Genomic DNA, 15,168 nt, shown 5'->3' with positions numbered 1-15,168 from the left:
CCGGGCCATCCCTAAAGTGATTGCTGGGCTCAAGGATCTATCCCAGGCCATCAGCTCCTCCCAGGAAAGCTCTACAGACTCAGCATCTGTCCTGACAGGGGGAGGGTGGGCCCACAAAGAATAGTTCTGTGTGGAGCACCACCCCACTGCACACCACTGGACTTGACTGTGCCCTGGGACTACATGGAGATGACCCATGTTAGGGATGCTTGTCAGTCAGTGGAGCACCTTCAAGCTGCAAGGTGTGTCCTGCGCAGAAGGATGTCCCTGCTCAAGGTCAAAGGTGTCCCTGAGAGGTAAGAACACACCCCATGGGGTGGTTTTGGCTACTCTGAGGCTTAGTGCAGTGTGAGGCAGTGCAGACTGCATGGCTTCTCTGCTAGGGTTTGTCCGGGTTTCTGCTGGGAAGCAGAAGCTGGCATCGAATACCTTTCCTTTGGGTTTCTACTCAGTTCAGATCACTGCCCACTCATTAAAGTTCTTGGGAAAGCAGTCCAGCTCTTTCTAAGTACTTTGTATGGAGATGAAAAATCTAGACTATGCCAATCACTGCTTGATACTGTCTTTAGCGTTTCTAAGACTTGACCTTGGGCCAGTGAGGGAGCCAACATATGCTGGCCTACAGATTCTACAACCTCCCCGTAAAGTATGACTCTGGGGTCGTGGGCCGGAAGCCAACGCTTGGCTCTTATTTCAAAGGATTCCTAGTAGCTGTTTGACAGTTTTCCACAGTAACATTTGGGCTTCACCTGACCAAATGAGGGACAGGGTCTGAAAGTGAATGATAATTTAAATGTGACTTGTGGAAACTTCTTCACCATGGAAACCCCATGGAAATTCCTTTAGAAAGGAATCAAGCTGAGATTATAGAGCTTACAGGGAGTTTCCTGAATAAGATGTGCTATTGACAGGAACCCAGTGTGAATGTGAATCTCCTCAGGCTCCGGGCCCAACTTGGGAGGGGCCTTCTGAACAAGTTTGACCCAGGAGTGGGTGACACCAGGCCCCCCTCACTTGTTCTGTGAATCGTTCATTCAAGTTACAGGGAACAGAAGCCACAATGCAGAGCTCTGGAAAAGCATATTCCTGGCAGCCAGTGACAGTGCAGTGTCTTCTCTGCACTGACTAGACTGAGCAGCAGCAGAGCTCTGGCTAGTCTTCATTTTATAGGTCATGAAATAAGGGCATTGAGAGGTCAGGTAAAGAGACCACAGTCATACGGTGAGCCAGCAGTTTAGGGCTCAAGATGCAAACGTCGTACCCCCTGGGCCAGCATCTGCTCTGCCTTGGACCCTGTGGTCTTGGAGGCAATGTTTCCTGCTTTATCCATAGCAAGAGTTCATGAGTCATACTAGGATGTCTGTCCTCCACAGGGCTCAACAGCCAAAGCCCCCTCCTTGCTCAGTCTCCCTCGTGTACCCTTTGGCCTTCCAGAGGTCGTACAGCACCAACTGTCCTTTTGTGGACTCACCCCAACTGGCCCATCCACTGAGATGGTCCCATCCACCCTTGGCCTTGGCCATGCCAGCAACTTCATACGCTAGGGGTTAGAAACAGCCCTGACCTGGGCACCCAGGCATGTTTTCTTCTTTGCTGCTTCTGTCCTGTTCCTTCACGTTCAACAGCTTCCTCATCTACTCTCTGCGTCTTCTTCCTTATCTCCATTCTCTGCCTGCAAAACCCTCCCCTTCCGGTAGTATCAAGGCTCCTTTAGGAATTCCAGGCCCTACTCCACAATTGGTTGCCTTTCTTTCCTCATTGCAGAAACACATCATCTGTTCACAAAATTCATTTGTCCTCAATTCTCTCGCCAATGCCTCAAGTCTGTATTTAAGGTGATGTGGTAGGCAGGATTCTTTTTTTTTTTTTTTTTTGGAGAGGTTTTTGCTATAGGTCATGTGCATTCGCCAGAAAGACAGAGAGAGACAGAGAAAGTGAGAAATCACCCCCTGGGGGGATGACCACACCACAATCCCTCCTCCTCCATTCTCCTCTGGGACCTTGGGCACACATGCCCGGCATGAGTTTAAGCCACCAGGTCCGGTACTCCAATCGCGGCCAACTACAATGGGAGTCCAGCGAGGTAGCCATTACGCCATCTGCTGGTCCCGGTTGGCAGGATTCTAAGAGTCACTCAAGACTTCCTGTTTCTCCCTTTGTATAGACACTTTATGAATATGATGGATGTTAGGCCTATAACTAGGTGATACTTTATGGCACAGTTGACCTTGAGAAGAAGCGATTATCCTGGTGGGCATGACATAATCATAGGGAACCTTAGTGTGCACGAACTCTACCAACAACAGAAAGAACTGAAAGTGGATTAGTGCTCTGCTGCCTCCTGACAAAATCTCAATTGGGCCAACACCTGGATTTCAACATCATGAGACTGAGCAGAGAACACAGCCACACTGTTCCACATGTCTGCCTTACACACCTGTGCGCTACTAAGTGAGTGTTATGTTAAGCCACTACATTTCTGAAAAGTAACAGAGATGACTGCTTCATTATGTTGGAGTTTTGTATTTCTCCATGGTGCCCTGGCACCACGGTTTAGACTAGGGGCTACAGGAGCCGCACTGTTCACTGTCATGTTGCAGCTTCCCAGCAGGAGGAAAGCTGGCCCTGAGATTACTCTACATGTACTTCAGCAGCAAGAGGGGTTGCGCCTCTGAGGTAAAGACAAACGTGGCCTTCCTGCTCTCAGGGGAATTCTAATCAGGTTATTAGCCCAGCACATGAAGAGCCTTATACAAAGGGAGGAGAAGACATGGAGCAGAATGCCAGGGAAAGGGCAGAGAAGGGGAACTGTGTTTACTAGGTAAATAAAAACATCATAAAAGGGGCCAGCAGGTGGTGTGCTGGTTAAAGTGCTGGACTCTCACATGGGTGACCTCAGATCAAGTTCAGGACCTAGCAGCTTCAACATCACTCTAGGCACGCGTGTGTGTGTGTGTGTGTGTGTGTGTGTGTGTGTGCGCACCCAAAATCCCAGGAGGAGAATGGAGGAAATGGGATTGTGGCGTGACCATCCCCATTTATGTTGGGAGATGATGTCTCACTTTACTTCTCACTGTCTCTCTTCTCTCCAGCAAGTGCACGCCCCATGTGGCAAAAACGAAAACAAACAAACAACAACAAAACATCATGAAAGAGGTGGATTTGCCATGAGCTTGAAGGCTTAGTAGGGTTTTATTTCAGGGATAAAGATAAGAAATTAAGAGCAAGTTAGAGAAACAGTAGGAATTTGGCTTTATCAGGGACGTGTGAGTTAGGATGGAAACATACTCTGATCCACAGTGTGAAGCTCTTCAATCTTAGCGTAGTATGTTTGGGTTATTTGACAAGGAATACGGTCAGGATGGGAATTGGGGTTGGGGTTAGGGTTAAGAGCCACAGAAATTTGGAGGCTGGGACAGGCAAGAATGAAGGTGCACTGAGTGTGTGGGATGGAGTCCAGTGAAGGCAGCTGGGACATGGGGTTTATTTGCAGACTGAGAGCAGGGTAGGCAGAAGTTAATCGGTGCCTGTGCTATGGCTCTTGCACTGGGAACAGAAAAGAAAACTGACTGTCACAGCCACTGGGGAATATAGAACCTTCATACTGAACAACAGGCCCACCCATCGGTCCAGCCTCCCTCATTCTCCCCAGTCTTTAAGACATGTTGCTGTCTGCTCTACCGATACTCTGTACCAGGTGCTGCCAGAAAGGCCGAGGTCACTGCATTTGAGGAGACAATAATGACTTAATACTAAACATGACAGGGCAAGTCCTATAAGAGAAGCATGGCTAGAGAACTACAGCCCAGGAGGGAGAGAGGGCACTCAGCTGTGCCAGAGCAGCTCGAGAAAGAATGACACTGAGTCATCGTGCTCACAGGTGGCACATTTATCAGTTAAACTCCACCTCTTCGCATTACACACACACACACTCTCTCTCTCTCTCACACACACACACTCAGCTGCAGTTTCCTGGCTCCAGCTCGGATGACTTTCACAATGACAGATAACGGAGAAACAGTTATTCCTACTCATGCTTAGCTGGGTTGTTCTTGAGGACAACTCGGTAGCCATAAAATAGTCCTTTGGGCTATTCCTTTACCCTGGCTGCCTTTACCTCCCTCCACGATAGACTGCCCGGCTGTGGTTATGACTTCCTAATCGTGATTTTACAGGGTAAGAGGCTCACAACGTCTTTGTTGAGCCACCCCCAGGCCAGTCAAGGGCAGACCAGGTCAACAGGGCTGTGTCTCCTTCCCACTCTGTGCTGGGTAAGCACACATCTTCCACCCTTACTTTAAAGGCAGACGATTTGTTTTTATCATTTGCCAACACAGCTGAGGATGATTATTAATTAATCAAAAACACTGACTTTTAACTTCCCACGCTCTCTCCAGAGATGCTCCAGTGACAGCTTGCATCTGGACTTCAGAGCTGTTTAGACAGAAGTGGGCACCATGCAGCAGAGACTCATTTTTTTCCCTGGTTTATTCTTTTTAAAAGACAAGTCTAGCTTAATCCCATTTAGCCAATAAAGTTGATTTTAAGGTGGTCTCATTTTGTAGGATTTCTGTTGGTCTTTTTTGTACAGCTTCCTTTGAAACCAGAAATGCTGTGTCAGTATTTCACAAAAAGGATTTCGCATTTTCTGTTCATCAAAAGCTCAAACCAAAGCATGCCAGCAGCGTGTTTCCACGAATGAGACACCAGCGTCGCCCTCTGCTTGCGATCTTCCGTCCTGCTCTCACCCTCCAAATCGGAGGTCTCGCAATGAATACTTAACAGTGTCCGAGAGCAAGTTTGAAATGTGACATTTGAAAGATCCCAACAAAGGATTAACTGATTCAGTTGGCTGAGCTTAAGCAACTGAATTTTTTTTCCCTTTTTTTTTATTAAAAAATGTTCGTTTTTTCTAGTGGGTGCATGTGCTTGGAAGAAAGAGACAGAGAGGGAAAAGTAAGAAAGTACTCCCCATGGTGGATGACCTTACTTCAATCCTTTCTCTTTCATTTTTTCCTCCTTTTTAAGTATTTGGGCATGCATGCACATGCGTCCAGTGTGTTTTTCAACCCGTTAGGTCTAGGACTTTAACCACACAATTGGCCACCTAGGATCCAGTTACCTTAGCCACATAACCACCGTGGCACATAACCACCATGCCACTACCTTGCCCTTTTCCCTCTTTTCTTTTCTTTTTCTTTTCTCCCCCTTTTAATTTGCTGTAAAGTGTGTGTGCTCATTGGAGAGAGACAGAGACAAAGTGGAACAGCATCCCCCATGGGGCATGTTTAGGCCACAACCATTTCTCTTCCATTCTTTTGGGATTTGGGGCATGTATACACATGCACCTGGCATGTTTCTTAAGCCCCCGGGTCTAGGACTCAAACCACATAGGATCTAGCCACTTTAACCACCACACCACAGGCTGGCCCCTGACAAAATATTTTAACTGAACCTAGGAGGAAAGTGTGCTTCACTTCCATTTAATGAGGGCCTCAGTTTCAGAGTGACAAATACTTGGAGTATGTTTTCTTGTAAACACAAAGTTCTAAACTTTGAAAAAGTATCATTTTTTTTTTCCGTATTTTTCAGTGATACATGTCCCTAAAGCACCCCACCACCACCACTTTTTTGAGTCACTTCTGGGAGCTATTTAGCAAGCACTCAAAACCTTCGGACTTGTTTCTTCTCTTTGCCCTTCTGACACCTGTCGTTTTTCCTGGTCATGTTCTTTAGCATCTCCACTAGAGGTGTATGAAGGAACTAAAAGGAGTTAAAATGCTCTGCTTGTCACAGTCCATTTGCTTCTTGTGAACAGCTCTGGTAAAAGGCAGCGAGGAAGCTACTGGCCAAGATAAGAGTTTGGATGAGGTTTTGATAAAGCTTAAGGGAATTATCTATAAAATTCGTCTATTCGTGGTTACCCTCCCAATCACCTGAGGATAATGGGGAGGGGGTATCAAGTTAAGAGCAGAATTCTTCAGTCTTTTCTAAAAGCTGGTGAAATAACTTGCCGAGAAAATGAAGCAGCACTTACTATCTTGGTGATATTAATATATTGGTGATAACCTAGCATAGCAACTCTAAACAGCTGAATATTCACTCCATTGTCTCAACTCTCTGGAGCCTTCTGCCTCTGGAAATGGAGAGGTTACTATCTCTGGTTAGGGAGGGAAAGAATTTACCTCATTGTACTACGGGTGTCCCAGGACAGCCCTGAAGGAAGTTCTTCTATTGGTAAATGGATAGGAAGAAGAAACTTGAGTAGATAACTCAGGATCTTAGATTACACGTAAAAACAAACAAACAAACAAACAAAAACTGAAACAAATGTAAGCCAAATGAGAGACTGGGCAAGCGGATCTTATGGATGTAAATGAGGTTCAGAGTCTTAGAAGGCTTTCTAATACTCTTGTTCCCATCCCTACCATAAAGACCTATCCGTCATCTTCATTCCTCTCATTCATACATGAGCCTTCCCCCTCACCCCCTCCCCCTCCTCACATAGCAAAAGCGTCACAAATTTCCACTGTATCAAAGAAACAGAGGTGACTCCCTTTTGTGGGGAGTCTAAAATACTCAAGGGAGAGCATCTGATTGGCCCAGTTTGAGCCAAGTATCTGCATCTGGCACAGTCAGTCCTAGGGAAGGGTGAGAGTGTGAGTGCAGGTGCGGCTGGCTGCTGGGTCAGAGAGGTGCTGCTCATCAAGGATGCGGTAGGACCATAGGACCACTCCCGTGTTCCTTCACCCACCGTAAGAAAGGAGACATGGTACCTGTTCCCTCGTGTTCATCTGAAGAAAAAGCCTAGAAACATAGGAAAACAACTAAAATCATGTAGTGCCAGTTCCCATGAGGGGGAAAAATACGATTAGAATGAACCTGAGAAGTAACCAAAAGAGGCCATCTTCAGTAAACTCGGTCAATACATTTAGAGTACTTGTAAAATGGAACCCACAACACATTAATGAAAATGAATAAACCACAGCTACACATTTCAGTATAGATGCATCTCAAAAATATGATTCATGAAAAAAAACCACATCACAGAAAAATACATACCAGGTGGTTTTATTTGTATGAAATTCAGAAATGTGGAAAATAGGACAATATGCTATATTAGACATATATATATATCAATATGACATATATATATGATAAAACTATAAAGAAAGACTAAATTGAGGACAATGATTACATGTGAGGTGGAGAAGGAAACTATGATTAGGAAGAGATATGCAGATCTTCACATGTGTTAGTAAGCTTCTTTTTCTTTTTCTCTCTCTTTTTTTTTTTTTGCTTCAGGAAGGAAATTAGGATATTCTAAGAAAAAATGTTGAAGAAAAATTAATACCAATCCTTCACAAACTCTTTTTGTAAATTTTTAATTGACATAATTATAAATATTTATGAAGTATAGTGTAGTTTTTTAGCACATGAATACAATGTATAATGATCACATCGGAGTAATTGACGATCTATAACCTCAAACATTTGTTGTTTGTGTTGGGAGCATTTAAATTCTTATGTCATGAATTTTATATAATGATTAACCATAGTCGTCCTACTGTACTATAGAGCATGAACATGTATTCCTAATTGCAATTTTGTGTCCATTAACCAACATCTCTCTATCCCTCTGCCCCCATACTTTTCCTAGTTTCTAATAAACACTGCTCTAGTCTCTTCTTTTATAAGGTCAATTATATTTTTAAAGGATTTTTAAATTTTTATTTTATTATAATTATTATTTTTAAATTTCACCAGAAAGAGACAGAGAGAGAGAGAGGGAAAGTGAGAAAGCAAGTCACTAGGTCTGGGACTCGAACCATAATCAGCCATGTAGGAGTCTAATGCCTTAACCACCACACCACCTGCTGGCCCCAGAGATCAACTCTTTTTTTTTTTTAACTTCCATATGCAGTAAGAATATGTGGTATTTCTCTTTTTGTGCCTGGTTTATTTCTTAGCAAGTTTCTATTTTTCAAGCCGAGTGGTGAATGCAATGATATTAATTTTTAAAAAGTTAATGATGTTTATATATCCTTTCTTAGTCTATTATATATTTTGTAATTTTTTAAAAATACAAATGAATGGCATTAAGAAAGAGTTCAGTCTAATGAAACCATTTCCCTTTCCTGGATGTTGGCCAACCCATGTTGTGTTCCCTTGGTCAGAGGGTAAGATAGTGAGTAATTCTGTTCAAATGATTTTCTGGTTTCTGTCCATGTGACAATTGCCCTGACAGAAAAGTATCAGGGTGGCTAGTCAGTGCCGTAGGCAGAGAAGGGCCTGAGGTGTAGCCATGCTTTTCTCTGGTAACTTGGCCTGATGTCAAGCTGCAACCATTACTCATCTCAGCTGCCAGTTCAAACATTCCAGCCATCTCCACCCAAGAACACTAACTGCTCAGCGTTTCCATCAAAACACAACCATAGGCCAGCTGCATGGCACAACAGTAACACACTGCTCTGGAGAAGCTGGATTCCACATGGCAGCAGTGGTTCAAATCCCTGGCCTGCTCAACTTGAAACACAGGCATGTGCATGAGTGCCCAATAGCCAACAGAATGGAGGATGGTAGGAAGGGAGGTTGCATGTGACCAGGCCCTGGGGACAGTGCTTCTCTCACTCTCTCTCCTTACCCTGCTCTCTGTGCATGTGCTCCATCATGCATACAGAAAAAAAACCACAATTACAAACTGGCAGTTTCTTAAAAGGTCATACATAGAATGACTGTATGACCAGCAGTTCTGCATATATATATATATATATATATGTGTATATATATATATTGTCAAAAGCAGAGACTTGAACAGATATTTGTACATCATGGTTCATAGGAGCATTATTCACAATAGTCAAAATGAAGCCACCCAAGTGTTCATTAACAGGTGAATGGATAAACAAAATGTGGTTTATCCATACAGTGGAATAGTATTCACCCATAAAAAAGAATAAAGTTCTGATACATCTACAGATAGACCTGGAAAATATTATGCTTAGTGTAATAAGCTAGACACAAAGGGACAGCTACTACATGATTTCATGCATGACAGTTATAGAGGAGGCCAATTCATACAGACAGGAAATAGAATGGTGGTTACCAAAGGATAGCGAAAGAAGGGAGGAAATGTTATTGTTTAAGGGGTGCAGAGCTTTTGTTGGGGATGACAGAACAGTCCTGGGTATTGATAACGTGATCTTCACCCAACATTGTGAGTATATGTAATACAACTGAACTGTACGCTTATAAATGACTAAAATGATTCACATTACAATGATTTTGCCACAATGAAGAATACAATTGCACACCATCAAAGAACATGTTGGGTACGCCCATCCTGAGAGGGAGAAGAATAATACTGGGGAAAGGTAGAAGAGTATGTGGCATTCAGAGATTTCTTCCTAAGTTATCCTTGCTAATTTACCCGAAGACTATGTAAACATTTTATTTCTCATCCTGTCCTGTAGCCTGGGGACATCATTTCCAAAGATATTTGCAGCGCAACAGCATGGGAGCATCTGAGAACCTACAGAGTGTGACATTGTGGTCTCCTGTGAGGCGGGATCCATGAGGACAGGGCTACACAAACCACTGGCTTTGCTCCAGCCTAGACATTAGAGCCAGGCAGGGAGGTGGGAGTAAGGGACTGGGAGGTGTTAGGACTGCGGAGCCCACTTCAGAGGTACCGTGAGCAATTGCAGTTCCGTGTTCCCAAATAGCAAAGGCTGTGTTCAGCGGCTGGTGGCCTTGCGGTGTTTCAGAGGAAGACAAAGAGAAGGGAAATGTATTTGGGGAAATAGGGCTTCTGTTTTCTTTCTATTAGCTGAGTCCGGTCAGTTGCCTCTGACATGGAGAATGTCTATCATTGTTGAAATAGTCAAAGACCATCTCCAGATCCACCGGGTGAGTAGGAAGAAAGCATCATACCTGGGTAGGTGAGGCGTTCAGGTTGTAACAGTGCGTAGCTGCACCTGATCCCCATGTGAGCCAGGGCAGCAATGTAGCTGGGCCTCCCTAGGGACCAGGGCCACAGGCACATTCAGGCCTTCAGGGACACTGGCAACTGTTGATTCCACAGGTCTCTCCTATCATGACAGTATCAACATAAAAAGTTCTTTCTTTCTTCCTTTCTTTCTTTCCTTTTTTTTTTTTTTTTTTTTAGATATGCTCATGTACTCGCTGGAAAGAGACAGAGAGGGAGGGGAAGTGACACATCACCCTCCAGAAGAGATGGCCACACTGCAGTCCCTTCTCCAGTCTCCTCTGGGGATTTTGGCATGCATGCATGTGTGCCTGACCCTAAAAGAAACATTTTAAATACGTCAACAGTTTTTTCTCTTTGACCAAAAATGTAATGGATTATCATGGGCACTAAAAATTTCATTTTTTTTTATTCCAGAAAAAGTGAAAACAGTTGCATAGGCCCCTACAAGTGTCATGGGCCCAGGTGCTAAGCTTGTGTGAACAATGGGTGTGCCACCCTTGGACACATCATCATATATCTCTACCTGCATGGCTCATTCTTCTGGAGTAGAAAGGGACGGTGAGAACATATTATGCCAGCCCCCATGCAAGGGAGAATGCTGGGGAGCATGCTGACTCTGCATCCAGGCCTGGGATCCAAGCAGTACCTGCTGTTTGCAGCCATTCCAAATGCAGCAAGCTCTCAAGGGCTGGCCCTATAGCCTAGTGGCTAAAGGGAGGTGGATCTCACCATGATTCAAAACCTGGCCCCAGTGCTTGAAAGCATGCTGGGAGTGTGTGTGAGCATGCCCCAAATTCCAACAGGATGAAAAAATGGAGAAGAGATTACAGTGTGACTGCACGCCACTGGGGGATGCTTTCTGCCTCTCTCTCTCTCTCTCTCTCTCTGTCTCTCTGTCTCTCTGTGTCTCTCTCTCTCTCTCTGGTGAGCACATGCACACTCTGGCATCGTAAAACAAATAGAAGCTCTCAAATATTCAGCTGTTGCACTAAACACTGCATCCCTGTAACTTTCACCAAATTCTGCTCAGTGGAGACATCTCAGAGAAAGGTTTAAATCCTTGAACTATTTGAACTATGTGTCATCGTTACTCAACTCAATTCTCAGTTTTAAAGTACGCACCCCAGGATCTTTCAATGGGATTCGTAGACCCCCAATGCCACCACATGCCTTTACCTGGACAAGGACCAATGTCTCCCTGCATGTGGTTCAATCTGATCACAGCAGTTACCTCTGCTACAGTAGCATCAGCCCTTGCAGATAGAGCCCTTGCTGGCCTGTACTAGCCCTCTGATCAGCTAAACCACATAGTTATTTTTTTCTTCTCCTGAACTGAAATTAATTTCAATCTCTCTCAATCTCTACTAAGCCACTGATTTTTTTTTTTTTTTTCAGCATGGGGTCAGTGTGTGTCCTCTCTGTGACATGGCCCATCACAATCATATCAAGATGCTTACTTGTCACCCAGGACCAAGAATGAGCTTTTGATGCGTTGCCACCTACAGGCAGACTTTCTTCGTCTTCATCTTGGAGTGTCAAAAAATCTTATTTTCAAAGTTGCCATCAGCGTTTTTCCTATACTGAAAGTTGAACATGGACCCTAATGTGGTTGAAACTGAGAAACTTCCTTTTTTAAAAAAAAAAAATATATATATTGCCAGGGGGCCTGTGTGCTCACCAAGCAGAGACAGAGGAAGAAAGCACTCACCAGTGGCACATGGTCACACTACAATCCCTTCTCCATTTCACCATTTTGTCGGAATTTGGGGCATGCGTGCGCGCACACACACACACACACACACACACACAGACACACACACACACAGTGTGTTTTTCAAGTTACTGGGGTTGGGATTTGAACCACACTTGACCATGTGGGATCCAACTCTCTGAACCACTAGGCTACATGACCAACCCAAGAAACTTCCATTTCAGGGTTTGTGAATGATTCTGGCCTTCTGTTTAGTATGCTCTATTGCTAACAGCTGAATACCTAAAACTGAGTGATGTGTCAGGAGAGAGGTTCATTCAGTCCATGGTTCTGGAGAGCCAAGGTCAAGGACACATGCCCAGTGAGGGTCTTCTCAGTGGGTCTTTCTGCAGAGTCCTGAGGCAGCAGGGCATCCCACGGAGAGCGCAGAGCAAGAACACATGTGTGTATGTCTGTGTGTCTGTCTCAGTCCCTCTCCTTATAAACCCACCAGGATTCTATCATGGGGCCCCACCCTCATGGCCTCAATTCCAGTCACCTTCTAAAGGCCCCGCTTCTTAACCCCATTGTCAGAGTAAGGCTTCACGTTCTTCCTCCCATCACAGCAAAATGGCATTGTGTGAATTTTGGGAGAATGTACTCAAATCATAGCATAAGGGCTTTTTTTTTGGTTGTTTTATTTTTGTTTTAAGTCATAAAGCATAAGGCTAGATAAGGGATGATCTACCCTGGCCACATGGTGCAAGGCCAGTACTTCAGTGAGAGAGAGCTAGAAAAAAAAAAAAAAGAAAAAAAAAGAAGCGGCGATGAAGAAGACCGGTGGCCTGTAGGGGAGTTGATATCCACTTGAAGTTTGTTTTCTGCTCTGAGATCCCCTTATGTCATGCCAGAGTCCTCTCAGCCCATGCTGTTAAACTGTCACCTGTAGTCACTGTGCTGTAGGAAACCTGAGGGGCCTTGGCAATGGCAATAAGGAGACAAATTATGAGGTGCTAACTGGGACAGGAGCAGGAGACAAACAGGGTTTGGAGAACAAGAATGTCCTCCTAGGGAGTCCCCAGAAGGTGAGGAGAGGTGCAAGCTCAGGTGAGTTTTTTCATGTGGGATACCAGGGTCAGGGGACCTGCAAAGGCCCAGAGAACACAGGGTGTGTAGGTTCCAGAGGGCTCTGCCCACCATGCGCATCTTCCCGGCACTGCCAGTTTACCAGCTGACATGCTTTGACCGTGGATTCAGACCTGGGGTATTCGACAGTGCAACATGCGTCTAGTGATGTGGTTATCCTCCCACTCACATACCAACATAGTTTTTTTTTGAGTTTTGGAGGGTTCTTTTTTCTTGTTTTTTGGGGGAGAGATTTTAGGGGCACGTGCTTTGGGGCAGAGAAACAGAGAGAGGAAATGAGAAATTTCCCCCTGGGGTAGATGACCACACTGTGATTCCCTCCCCTCCATTCTCCTCTCAGGATTTTGGGCATGCACATACAGGCACCCAGTGTGAGTTTCAAGCCACCAGGTCTGGGACTTGAACCATAATTGACTGTGTGGGAATTCAGTGCCTTAACCACTATGCCACCTGCTGGCCCCAAGGGGGTTCTTTTATTATTATTATTATTATTATTATTATTATTCATACATTCGATCACTATATATCATTTGGATTGTGAAGAGACTTCACCCAGCATGATGTACACCTCAGACCAGCCCAGTTGAGGCCACCATACACATCCTCATCAACAGATAATAAACCTTATCTGTGTCCCACAAGTGTCTTACCTCTCCATTTTAAGGGAGTTTCTTTTTAAAACAAGGTAATCTGTGCTCCTCATGAAAATCTAAATGTTGCAGAAGCATATCGGAAGGCATTTGTCAAATGTGAGGGTAAAAGTCAAGATACACCAGGCCTGTGGCATTTGCCAGATCTCTTTGAAAGCGAGGCTCTGGGTGGCTTCGCGTGCTCTCTGCCTTTTTGTCCACCCTGGCTCTCTCCAAGCCCAGGAGTGTAGCTCTCAGGGCCGTCATAAGCATCCTGAATAGCTGGAGACACTTGAACTAGCAGGAGAATCACATTTGTTTTCAGTTCATAAAAGCGGCATTGTCACTTAGCAATCGTTTTGAGCACAGAACTAAGGTTTTATGAATGGGAACGGAAATGGCAGTTTAGAAGACTGTTCTGTTAGTGTGTGTGGTATAATGCTGACTTAAATTCCTACACAAAAGGTAGTAGACATCTGTTGCTTTTACCTGCCTTGCATCTGTCCCTCTTCTTTTGAAAACAGCACCCCGATTTTCTTTTGGTGAACCACTCCACCCATAGTTGGCTGCAGCAGTCTCTGAGGGGTCACCCTCATACCCTGCCTCCGTGGGTAAGTATGCAACTGGGCCTAGACAACAACAGTGACACATCCTCCTGCCACAGCAACCAGAAGGTTCTAGGGCTTCTTGCTTGTGCTGTCAGTAAAGGAGGACTCCACCCCTGCGGGTCTGTTTCACTGCAGGAAGTCAGCCTGAGGGAGTCAGCACCCCCACACTGGATCCCCAGCTGAGGATGTTAGGCCAAAAGATGGAGACATTTAGATAACAATGACATCTTCGCTCACTGAGGTCCAGGCGCTCCTGAAGCTACATTGGAATTCTCTAAGTCATATTGAATGGAGTTCCTGTCACCAACAACCAGAGGAGGCTAGAATAGATGATCCTTTTAAGCACTGCGTGAAAAATTATCCTCTTAGGAAAAACAATTGGCGTGGTAGTTGTTGTTTGTTTATTCTATGCTAGAATCGATCAATTGTAAGATCTATGTATGAGCGGAATAGTTCAAATGAGATGTTTTGATTTAGTGAACAATCAGTATTTGGAGTTTGATGGTCATGTAGGTTTTACAATACTTGAGTTACAGTTGCACAAGGCAAACACTTAGAAAGCTGATTCCTGGGTGGTGCTTAAGATATTTGAAAAGATCTTCAGGTCTTGGTATGTTAAAAAGTTTGGGCAATAAACTAACCCCATTGTCTTCTTAAATCAATCTACAAAAATGAGGGGCCAAAGACAGGAAGTAAACAGGCTAATTACATAGCATTAACATGGCAGATAGTAACAATAGCGTCTTCCAGGACCAGCAGTTAGCTTAATGGCTATGTCACTGGACTCCCATGTAGTCGACCGTGTGTGGTTCAAGTCCCAGACCTGGTGGCTTAAACTCACGCCAGGAGTGTGTGCGTGTGTGCCCAAGATCCCGAGAGGAGAATGGAGGAGAAGGGATTGCGGTGTGGCCATCCCCCCTGGGGGCATGATTTCTTGCTTTCTGTCTCTCTGTCTCTCTCTTCCGGCAAGCACACGTGCCCTGTAGCAAACAAACAAATCAACAAAACAATGGCATCTTTCTCACATAGCACTGGTCATTCACATGTGGTTTAGAGGCTGCCCACCAGCAGTCAGGGATTGGCTAGTTCTGGCTCAGATGGTCA

General features: G+C 44.7%; 1 protein-coding gene across 1 annotated transcript in view; it reads left to right on the top strand.

Moving 5' to 3' along the window:
- ATG5 (autophagy related 5) overlaps positions 1–11,430 on the top strand; it is a 195,388-nt gene extending 183,958 nt beyond the window's left edge. Inside the window, exon 8 of the mRNA XM_027775111.1 lies at positions 11,387–11,430. Coding sequence (XP_027630912.1) covers positions 11,387–11,415 — 29 coding nt within the window. The 3' untranslated portion in view covers positions 11,416–11,430. The remainder of the gene's footprint in view (positions 1–11,386) is intronic.
- Positions 11,431–15,168: the final 3,738 nt, after the last annotated feature.

Source organism: Tupaia chinensis, unplaced genomic scaffold, assembly GCF_000334495.1.
Source record: "Tupaia chinensis unplaced genomic scaffold, TupChi_1.0 Scaffold000527_1, whole genome shotgun sequence".
Taxonomy (NCBI): Eukaryota; Metazoa; Chordata; class Mammalia; order Scandentia; family Tupaiidae; genus Tupaia; species Tupaia belangeri.
The sequence above is the reverse complement of the archived record's forward strand: the minus strand, read 5'-3'. Positions and strand labels throughout refer to the sequence as shown.